This window comes from Pollachius pollachius (genome assembly GCF_949987615.1).
Source record: "Pollachius pollachius genome assembly, chromosome: 8".
In the NCBI taxonomy this organism is placed as follows: Eukaryota; Metazoa; Chordata; class Actinopteri; order Gadiformes; family Gadidae; genus Pollachius; species Pollachius pollachius.
The window spans coordinates 9,896,720-9,907,451 of NC_136941.1; the positions used below are offsets into that span (position 1 = coordinate 9,896,720).

Sequence of the window (10,732 nt, forward strand, 5' to 3'; positions counted from 1 at the left end):
GATGTTTTAGGCCTACTCCAGCGTGTTTTTTACACGGCTCATCCATGAATCATTAGTCGAAGCCAATAATTAACATGTATTTTTAACTATTGTGATTAACCAAACAATTGTCTGCATGATCGTAAGCTCCTCCTGCAGCACACACCCACAGTACATAACATAGGATGGAACTATAGCGCGAGTGAGATGAATGCGTCGGACCTGAAGAGCGTCTGGTCTTGTCGCTGACTTCTGGGCTTTTCTGATCCATTGACTTGCTTGGATATCTGTTATCTCGCGATACTTGGTTACACCACAGTTTTGTGTGTCGGGCGAATCATGGTAACAGCATGCGTGTAGATTTAGGCAAATTACATTCTAAAACAAACGCCCGGATCCACATGGTTATATTGGAGGATTTCGGAAGGAAATACACATTGGTGGATATTCTGAAAGCACGACAAAGGTTCCTATCGCACCGTCTGCAAACTTTTGGAAACTTGTGTTGGTTGCACGACTCCCACTAGCAGGCAGCCACCTTACGCCAGGGAAAGCAGAAGTCAACTCAGTGAGTGGTTCTGCAGGAATGTCGCAGAAAGAGAGACCCATATTCTACCGGCAGGAGGTCAACAAGACCATCTGGGAGGTTCCGGAGCGCTACAAGTCTCTGCTTCCAGTCGGTTCTGGAGCGTACGGATCTGTGTGGTGAGTCTCGTTTTGTGTGCGGAACACTGAGGTCCTTCTCCCCCCGCTTGACAACCATTCATTTCGACGAGGCCTGCCGTGGGTATGCTAAAGTTAGCCTTCCAGCTCCACCAGCGAGCTAACGCTAGCTAAGGTGGAGCCACGGTGTGCCTCCGAACGAGGAGAATCATTTATTTTTATGTCTAGACATTGAGTACAGTAACAACAACAATTTAGGCCTCCTTGCATTCCGCTTGTATGAATTGCATCTAGAAAAATAAAGTTCCGTTGGTTTGTGGTCTGTAATAATGTTGGCCGTTGGAGAGATTGTTTTCACTGAAACCGTTGTATGGCTTCAGCTGGATCAAACATAAAACATGTTTGTCTTCAAACCAAACCAAAGTGAAAGTTTTATACAGGTCTGTGCATTCTTGTAGTTTAGTTTATATATATATATATATATATATATATATATATATATATATATATATATATATATATATATTTTTTTTTTTCTTACACGTTATGCCATGCATAAATAATGTGTTGTCTGTTTTGGGATGCGTTTGGATTGTTTAAATGGTGTTGGAATAGAAAAACGTTTTGCATAATTAGCATAACATAGCTACTGTGGCACGGTATGCTATTGCGTGCATTCAGTGTAATGAAAAGCATTGTAATGAATGCAGGCTGAAAATAACTAGTTGAAAATCAAAATTATGCCTGGGCAGGACAGTTGATCGAACAGTGATACATTTGAAGTAATTTACTGATGAAAACGATTCAAATCCTTTTAAGGCCTTGTGTAGGAGATTTTTTGTTATTCAGCTGTTAGCGGGCAGATGTTTGTTTTGCCCATGAACTAGACAGCTGTACTGTTGCTAGGGAATCTGGTAATCTCTTGCTGGTCAGATTATGAGCTCGCATTACGGTGGCAGTGAATGTCTTTGCACCCCAGACTAGACTGGTGTACTGCATGGACCAAACCTCTTGTTTTCCCTTCCAAACACGAAGCTATTATCCCTCAGAATCATTTGGGAATTTGTACAGCTCATATATGCATCTCTGTTTTCAACTTTAAAAATTCAAGTTATTTCTTAAAACCAGGCATTGTTAAAGCAATGCCTGTTAGCTATTGAGTATTTTGTTAGTGCTAAACCATTTGTCACTTATTCTACTGACAAATCATGGCCATGATATATAGACAGGAAGTTCTTTGAGGCTGTATTGCTATCGGTTTCCCCATAGACTACAGCTAAAATGAAAGCGGAAACAGAATGTGCTGATAATTATAATTTTTCTGTTTATGCTTTTTCTCTTGCTTTATTCTCCAAAGCATTTTCCCCGCACCTGATTCGGCTTTCAAAGTAACTTGTTCAGCAGCCACAAGTCCTCAGCAGCACATTAGTCATCTTGTTTGCGTTCCAAATATGTAATCATAAATAAGGGCTCCGTTGAATTCCAAATGTTCCTGTGAGGAGTATAATAAAATGGTTCCTTGGTGAACAGATGAAAGTATTTATGAGACTCAAGCCTTAAGACACCGATCTTAAGACTCTGTATCGTCCCCTTTTCAACAGTTCCTCATACGACGAGAAGACATGTCGGAAGATTGCAGTGAAGAAGCTGTCGAGGCCCTTCCAGTCCATCATCCATGCCAAGAGGACATACAGAGAACTGCGGCTGCTGAAGCACATGAATCATGAAAATGTAAGTCCCTCTCTACCTTTTACTATTTTTACTTCCCCCGTTTACTATTACTCGTGTATTGAAACCGTTAAGGCCCTCCGACCGGCATAGATTTATTTCTATGCAAACCCTGTACGCTCTAGTGATTGGCTGATTGTGTCCTTTTGTATGACAAACAGGTGATCTGTCTTCTCGATGTCTTCACCCCCGCCACCAGCCTGAAGGAGTTCAACGATGTGTGAGTTGGATGCGTTTTACACGATCATATACTATTCCGCTCTCCTGACCTCTAATTAACACAGAGATCCCTGTTGAACGAGTGTGAAGGTTTCCATCTTGATCGCGCTGCCACAGTGTTTCATTGTCTCACGAATGTGCTCCAACATATCTGGCCTGGGCGCCGCTGCTACAGCAGACACCGTCCCCGGTGCCAGGAAAACACCTGGAGGCCGGCCAGTAGACTAAACACACTGGAATGTGTCTCTGACTGGCCCGCTTGTTGGTTACTTATTCAGTCAATTGCAGCTACAACAGTTGTTTCACAGCTGGCTTCCTTCCCTCCCTGTTCAACCTCCTGTTCCTGGCTTTGTTACAAGGAAGGCCCATTTGCTTTCTAGGTATTTTAATTATTTGTGGCCGGTATATTTGTTCTTTACAAAATCGAAGAAGTTGGCCGCTTGAGATTTGGTTGTGATTGGCCTCTTCCCTCGTCTCCTCCTGGTTTCCGAGGACACCACAGAGAGAGGGTGTTGAGGCTTGGGCCTGCAACAATGGAGCTCTGTGTTAAATCGAGAAACCATCAATCAAGGCCACAACTCTTAACTAGTCAGGTCTCTCACCCGTGACGTGGCTCCATTAACGCGCTCTACACTTGACATAATGGAGTTCTATCGCGAGGAGTGAACTACAATGACACAATGCTGTTGTTTTCTTCTCTCGATTCATAGCAAACCATCAGACCGTTGAAAACATTTGTAATGTCCCCGGCCCTGGCACATATATTGGGCCACATTGCTGCACTATCACGTTGGAAGGGATTGTTGACAACTGTAGTTGCCCCACTGTCCCAGATTAACACGCTGTGGCTTGCAGGACACGGTGTCCCGGAGGCCGTGCAAGGTCGCCTTCCCTTGCGGAGTGGGCGTGACGACTGGAGGATGAAAGGGTTGCCGAAGAGAATTCTGAAATGCTTTTAAAAGCAGGTTTTCTGTGCATGCGTTATGCAATGATATCGCTCAAATTCGTCCATTTTAAATCACATCCACTGACTCGATTGTAATGTGATCATGGCAAATGCCCAGAGTTCTCCGGGATTTTCTGCTACAAGAATGATCGAAAAAAAAAAAAAAAAGCCCGGCAGAACCATCAAGTGACTCACACACTGATGTTGCAAGACTCCTTTGGTTCAAACCTGGATCTCTGGTTGGACGTGCTGCACCACCCACTTGTGGACTCTGCTGTGTCTCTATATGCCGTCTCTATATGCATATGCTGCTGCTGCTGCGGTCTGATGTCTCAAAGAGGATCTTACTGGGAACAAGTCAAATCTCCACCAGTTGCTATTTAAAGATCCGCTCTCACTGGCGTATGAGAATAGATGAGTGTTCAAGAAATCCCAGAGCGGCAGAATGCCTACACATGCCCCCCCGGCAATGGGATTAGCGCCCCCACTTATGAACTTATGAACTCCCGTTACACATTGGGTGCATTCTGTTTATTTACATAAGTCATTTAGTTGGTCTATCGTCGCTCTAGAAAGGATTATGAGCCAGAGTTGAAGCTTAACCGGTTCAGGGAGGCCAATAGAGAGGTGTCTGTCCACAGAAGTTGCCATTTCCTGAGTACATAATGATTCCCTAATACATTAGAGAAACGTCTCTGGGCCGTTGCAGTTTCTTGATGATCCTACGTAGTAAGGATTATTAAATGAGCGATAAGTACATCAGTGAAAGAGAACTTTGTTTGAAGAGGCTCACAATAAACGAGTATCTAATTGCACCAGAGTGCAATTAGATTAAGTGCAAATCAATATGGCGAATGTATAGTATTCTATGTAAAAGGCACAATTCAGCTGTTCTTGAATTCTATATCCTCAGTGACATAGTATCCTTAGTACTCCTGTTCATCACTGCGCAACCCCTTGTGATCCCCAGGTATTTTGTGACCCACCTGATGGGGGCCGACCTCAACAACATAGTGAAATGTCAGAAGCTCACAGACGACCATGTACAGTTCCTCATCTACCAGATACTACGAGGTTTGAAGGTGAGGCCACGTGTGATGCTGTCATAATTGATCAATAGATCACAGCTGTGCATCGCTTTGCCTTTTGTGGTGGATTGATGCACTTCATAATATATGAGCTTTATTTAATGCATACCTTCTCCTGTCTGTTCTCAGTATATCCACTCAGCGGACATCATTCACAGAGTAAGTGGCGTGTTTTGTTTGGATTTTTCTTTCTGCATATCAGCTCAGATTGCAACCCCCTCTCCTTTTGTATGTATCGGGAGGCGACAAGGGAAATGGTGCCCTCTGTATAGCGTCCGCTCCATACACAAGGCTCCTGGGCCTGTGTCTGATGGGAGCACTGTTTGAACGGGAACACCTCATAAACATTACCTTGTTTTCCCACACATTAATAGAATGACATATGTTTCTTATTTTGAATGGGGTATGGCATTTAGCATTAAGCAACATTATACAGTCCTAAATATACATACACAAAACTTTACCTCTTTCAGTATGGGTGACATGGCAAGTATTTGCGTTCCCTCTAGGATCTCAAACCCAGTAACCTGGCTGTGAATGAGGACTGTGAACTAAAGGTCAGTAAAACACCACCTGTTGTTATTAATGGCGAGCAACCTCGATTACAAGGGGCTTGTTTAGTGGTTGCTGACTCAAGTGAGAGCCGTTTCCTCAGATTCTGGACTTTGGTTTGGCGAGGCACACCGACGATGAAATGACGGGCTATGTGGCCACGCGCTGGTACCGAGCCCCGGAGATCATGCTGAACTGGATGCACTACAACATGACTGGTACATGACGGCTATTGTTGCTATAAGTAGTCTGATTTCTTAGCGCTGGACTTTCATAAGGTTTTGGGAGAAGGGTATTTCAAACGTCTCGTGCGTGTCTGTCCCGTCTTGTGTTTCAGTGGACATTTGGTCTGTGGGGTGCATCATGGCGGAGCTCCTCACAGGAAGAACTCTGTTCCCCGGTACAGACCGTATCCTTTCGGCACCGCCTGCCGCCTCGTTGTGGTTTAGTGAGACTGACGGCTCAGAGGAGCAGCCTACACGATGGCATGGTTCACCACTTCTATTCTCGCTCTCTGTTGCAAAGCCGCATTTAAAGATGTATTAGTGATTTCGAACCTCTGCAGCTTCTTCTTTTTTTTTTGTTGCAGAAATGGTTGCTGCAAGGACACAGCTGACAATATTTTTTTTTTTTTTGCTGAATGGTTGATTTTCATGTTCTCTATTTAGACCAAGGATGAATCCAAAAAAATTCCACTGTTAACCTACTGATTGCCAGTCCCCACCAAATGCAACGCACTCTCATTCTCCACTTGCTCACCGATTTTGAAAGCGAGCGGTCAAAGCAGGAAATTGGATTACACAACTTATGTTTGTCCAATGAAATGGCTAATTGTGCTGTCAGCAAAATATTTACTTTCATAGAGTTAATGGGCCTTGTGCTCTCCCATCACTGATCAAGCCCAATGCAATGGGGACGGAAAGGGGCCATGAAGTGCATTTGGTGGGGCGGTGCCGTGAACTCTTTCAACAGAAAGCTGATGTGGTGTTTGCACAACAGAGATATTGTGCTGCATGTGGCTGTCAAAGCTGTAACACTCTTCCCCTCTGAACCACAGCAGGACAGCTTGTTTAATTTCTTGACTTGTTCAAACACTTGTCCTCTATCTCCATGTCCTGTGCCCTTTCCCAGCCTATGCCACACCTCGTGTTTGTTTGAGTAGATCAACCAGCCGAGAATGCATGTCCTGTTTTCTCTCCTTTTAACTAGCTCCACCTTCCAGCTTCCTTTTCTAACAAATTGCTAACTTGTATCTGACTACTTTCCCCTCCTGGTATCTAATTTGCGAAACACCACCACTTCCAACAAGGTATTGACCCTTTTTGTTTGTGTTTCTCAACATGACTTTAATGGGGACTGGTGTCTTCAGGGATACTGATATTTGAATAATGCCGATAATGGCTGAGTTTTTTTGGTTCCCCATGTATGATGCCGACTAACGGGAGAGAGATTCCACGGTCTCCCATTTCCAGCTCCAGTCTTCCTTTACCTTACACGGGTAGACATTGATCAGTTGAAGCTTATCATGCTGCTCGTCGGAACGCCAGGGCCTGAGCTTTTGATGAAAATATCTTCTGAGTCTGTGAGTCCACGTCGTCATGCAAGGGTTTTGTTTTTCCTTATGTCTTTTAACCTACAAAGAATCTGTGTGTTTGTGTTTGTTTGTGTATCGGCTACCAAACGTGTTGTGGGAAAATTCTTGTCTGGGTGTTTTGTTTGAACAGTGTATGACTTTTGCTTTTGTATCTATGTCTAATCAAATTAACCGACAATCTCTTGCATTTTTCTGCCACCCCTGTGTCTGACTGCTAAGGACTCCTCTTGCATCGTCTTTCAAAGCATGTGATGGTGTTCTCTTTTTCTCTGTCTAACAGGCCTTTTTCGGGCCCTCTCAAGTTTTTCTGAAAACATTTCAAAACCTCAAGTTTCCTGGGCAAATGAAAGCGTGTAGAGATAAAACGCGCGGCACAAAGCCAGTAGAAGCTGCTACTTAACCAACTCTGCTGTATCGCTACACTCCCCTTGACCCAAGCCTCGTAGATATAAACCAGCTTCAGCAGATAATGCGACTCACAGGGACGCCCCCAGCATCTCTAATAAGCAGGATGCCCAGCCATGAGGTGAGCAGGAGCCACGGCTGCCTTCTGGTAGAGCCTTGGTGTGCCACTATAGCACGTCACTCTCCCCGTCCCGCCATATAGTCACATCTTCAGTAGGGTCCATGGCAATAGTGTAGCAACAAACAGTTTTTGCCAACTCGAAAGATCCAAGACAAATGATAATTAGTTTGCTTTATTTTTATATTTGATTAAATATAGGTAGTGTCATGGGCATGCTTGACGCATGTGTTTGAATTTACTATTTCTATCGGCTAATGTCTAACTTGTTTGCAACAACGGCACAGTTGTTAACATCAGTGTTTCGATGTGACAAGTTGTCCATAGTTTTTAAATCAAGTGTTTATCAAGAACTTATTACAAGCATATAATTCTTTCGGAAATCTATTTCCTTTATGGTTCTATGGTACTAATTACTCCCAAGTTCCAGACGTCTTGCTACATGGTGCTTTGTCTATTTTTCGCCTGTGCATTTACAAAAAATATGCCCCCACCTCTCGGGCAGATATCTATGTGATGCTTAGCTTAACAATTAAGTGATCTTATGGAGATGTGTTGTCTGTCTCTAAAATATATATATTGATAATTTAGAGGCATAATTTAAAATAGTGTAGAATTCTATATTGGTTTATGCATTGATTGCAATGAGGGAATTGCTTGTGTTTCCAGGCCAGGAACTACATCAACTCTTTGCCGCAGATGGCCAAGAGGAATTTTGCTGATGTGTTTATCGGTGCCAACCCCCAAGGTAATACAACCCATGAGTTTTAATAATTCTAAGGTGTATTGTTCCATACATCACTGTCAACAAAGTTAACTTCAAGTCTGACGACTTGTTTTAAAATTACATTTTTGGCTGAGAGTTTTATTTGTACAACGGATATATAAATAAATATGTCAGACATATCCAGAGTGTCCAGCAGTTTGCCATAAAAAGCACTGCACAATTTTCCATACCCATTTCCCACTGGGGCAACCCATCTATGCTCAAAATGTACGAGCTCCAAAGGTTGTTCTTAGTAAAAAGGTATTCATCTCTTGAGAAAAACACGTTGAAGTGTAAGGTCAATGCGAGCACCGACTGATACGTTTCCTCTACACTGTTCCAACAGCTGTGGATCTGCTTGAGAAGATGCTGGTTCTGGACACGGACAAACGGCTCACTGCGGCCGAAGCTCTGGTCCATCCCTACTTTGCCCAGTACCACGACCCCGACGATGAGCCCAATGCCGAGCCCTACGACCAGAGCTTTGAGAGCCGGGAGCTGGAGATCAAGGAGTGGAAACGTATGTGTAGTCATCAGCTTTTTCATGATTCACAGAAACGGCCGTTTTAACTAAAAAGACAGAAGCTCCCACTGATAAGGACTGGGGTATTCAGCAATGGGTTAGGCCTTGTTGTTTTTTGTACTCTGGCTGCTTTCGCTGTACTGCGTCTTTATTTTGGCACCCATGTAGACGGTGAAGTGGCCACACCTGCTGTGTGTCTAGTGCGATCAAGCGTCCCAGGCGAGTTAATGCAGAGTGCCTTTATAGTTTTTGGTTTAAGGCCTAGAGGAAAATAAAGCTTCAATCATGCGAGAGGCTGGAGAACTGCTGTGGATATGAGTACGTCCTCATCAGACACTAAGATTAGGATGTGCACTGATGTGACGCTGGTTTGTAATTTACCGGTTCCAATCCCCAACATTCCAGTCTAGATTTTCAATACTGGAAGTCTCACCAAGCTCTAGTGTAACAAACATGGGAGACGAAGGTCAGGAGGAACTAGCTGTGCTAGCTGCTGTTAATACAAATATTTTTTGGTATAAACATAAATACATTTGTATTGATGTTTCCTTCTATAGGGCTTACCTATGAGGAGATGATGAATTTTGACCCCCCTACTGAAGAAGACGTCATGGAGTCGTGAGCGCTGTCCTAACCCATCGACCAGGGAATCCAGCAGCTTAAAACTGACTCCAATATCTTATCAGAGTGCCTGCAACCCTTCAGCCAATCACTTTTAATCAGAGAAAACATTCACTACTGTTGGTTTTGTTTTTTATTAGAGGGAACTCAATCAAAAGTGGAGATGGCAAGAGACGTCATGCTTTTCTATGAACCACTAGTGCTCTTGGTGTATTGCTGGGAAATGTCCTCCATCAAATTTTCTTTTCCTTTTTCCTGTAGCTTCAATAGTTGTATATTGGTCCCAAGTTGTATACAGACTTGTACGACTCACCACTGTGACACTCAGAGAATGAGATGCTGAAACGTCCTGAAATATAGCTGTGCTATTGCGTGTGTTTTAAAGATGTAGGAATGAATAACTTATATTTAGCTTTTACCTTCTTTATAATTAAAAATAGAATACTGTATTCAGTCTTTCAATCTGCCAAGGTGCGCGCGCACGCACACACACACACACACACACACACGTAATATTAAATGAATGTCTGTTAGATTTATATTATTGGCCCTGTTGTTAATTCTGTACATTGATGATGAGATTTGCAGTTGTGGGAACATGTCGCAGCCAATAAGAATGTCTGTTCTCCATAAGTATTTTCATTTTCCATTGTCCATAGCTATACATTCTGTGTTCGCTTCAGGTCTCCAGTTACATTGTTCTTAAACTAGGTAACTAGAAATAAATCTTATTTAATCCATAAGAAATAATCAAACCCCTTGTTCAAGAACCACACATGATTATATGACACAAGAAAAAGTGTCACATCTACTCAAATGTGTAAATAGCATTTTCTTATGTCATGATTTGCAAAGCAATCACTATCTTTGTGTTTGTGTGTATGTATGCAAGAGTGTGATGTTTGTTTACAGGAATTTGAAGTGTCCAGCTAAAACTAATAGAAATACACATGAAATAAGGGATTTAGATGTATTTATACATTGTTGAGGTGGTATTTATGAACAGCAATCAAAAAACCCCAGTTACCTATTTTTAGTTCAGCAGAGTTGCTATAATTCTACATTTGTTTATCAAAAATAAAAACTTGTTTTTAAGAATCCCATGTCTCTTTAATGCTAATTAAATTATTATCGAATAGACTTAATGACTAATATAACGAATTCCACCTGCTATACAAGTTGGTAATATTCAACTTGAACCTCTAGGTCTTCAGACTGCAAGATCTGCAAGCATTAGAATCAAAGATACACTAGACTAGATATGTATACTTTTCCTCTCAATAGTTTTTGGAAGGCCTATCATATTGAAGGCCACTGAATATGGCCTCAGTAAACGTATGACTAAAATAATGTCCAGAATACATTTGGACAAGGAAATACAGAAACCAAACAAATAAAGTTTTGATTTGATGGGAATGTTCAAGAAAATGGCCTTAAATAAGGAATATCTATTAAAACCCTTTTTCGTGCAGTATTATTATATTTAGCAGTATTAGTAGTACTTATGCCAAGTCATTCTGCTGCTATTTC

General features: G+C 42.3%; 1 protein-coding gene across 2 annotated transcripts; it reads left to right on the forward strand.

Annotated features, from left to right (window-relative positions):
- The first annotated feature begins 202 nt into the window (after positions 1-202).
- mapk14a (mitogen-activated protein kinase 14a) lies at positions 203-10,300 on the forward strand. 2 transcript variants are annotated; one of them, XM_079741658.1, is made up of 12 exons: positions 203-684; positions 2,244-2,373; positions 2,532-2,590; positions 4,506-4,617; positions 4,753-4,782; positions 5,133-5,180; positions 5,279-5,393; positions 5,513-5,584; positions 6,678-6,757; positions 7,962-8,040; positions 8,405-8,578; positions 9,139-10,300. In XM_079741658.1, the coding sequence occupies exons 1-12, from the start codon at positions 566-568 to the stop codon at positions 9,201-9,203; spliced, it is 1,083 nt and encodes a 360-aa protein (XP_079597784.1). In that variant the 5' UTR covers positions 203-565; the 3' UTR covers positions 9,204-10,300. The 2 variants fall into 2 exon arrangements, with proteins under 2 accessions (XP_079597784.1, XP_079597785.1); XM_079741659.1 differs by lacking the exon at positions 6,678-6,757 and adding an exon at positions 7,216-7,295.
- The last annotated feature ends 432 nt before the right edge of the window (positions 10,301-10,732 follow it).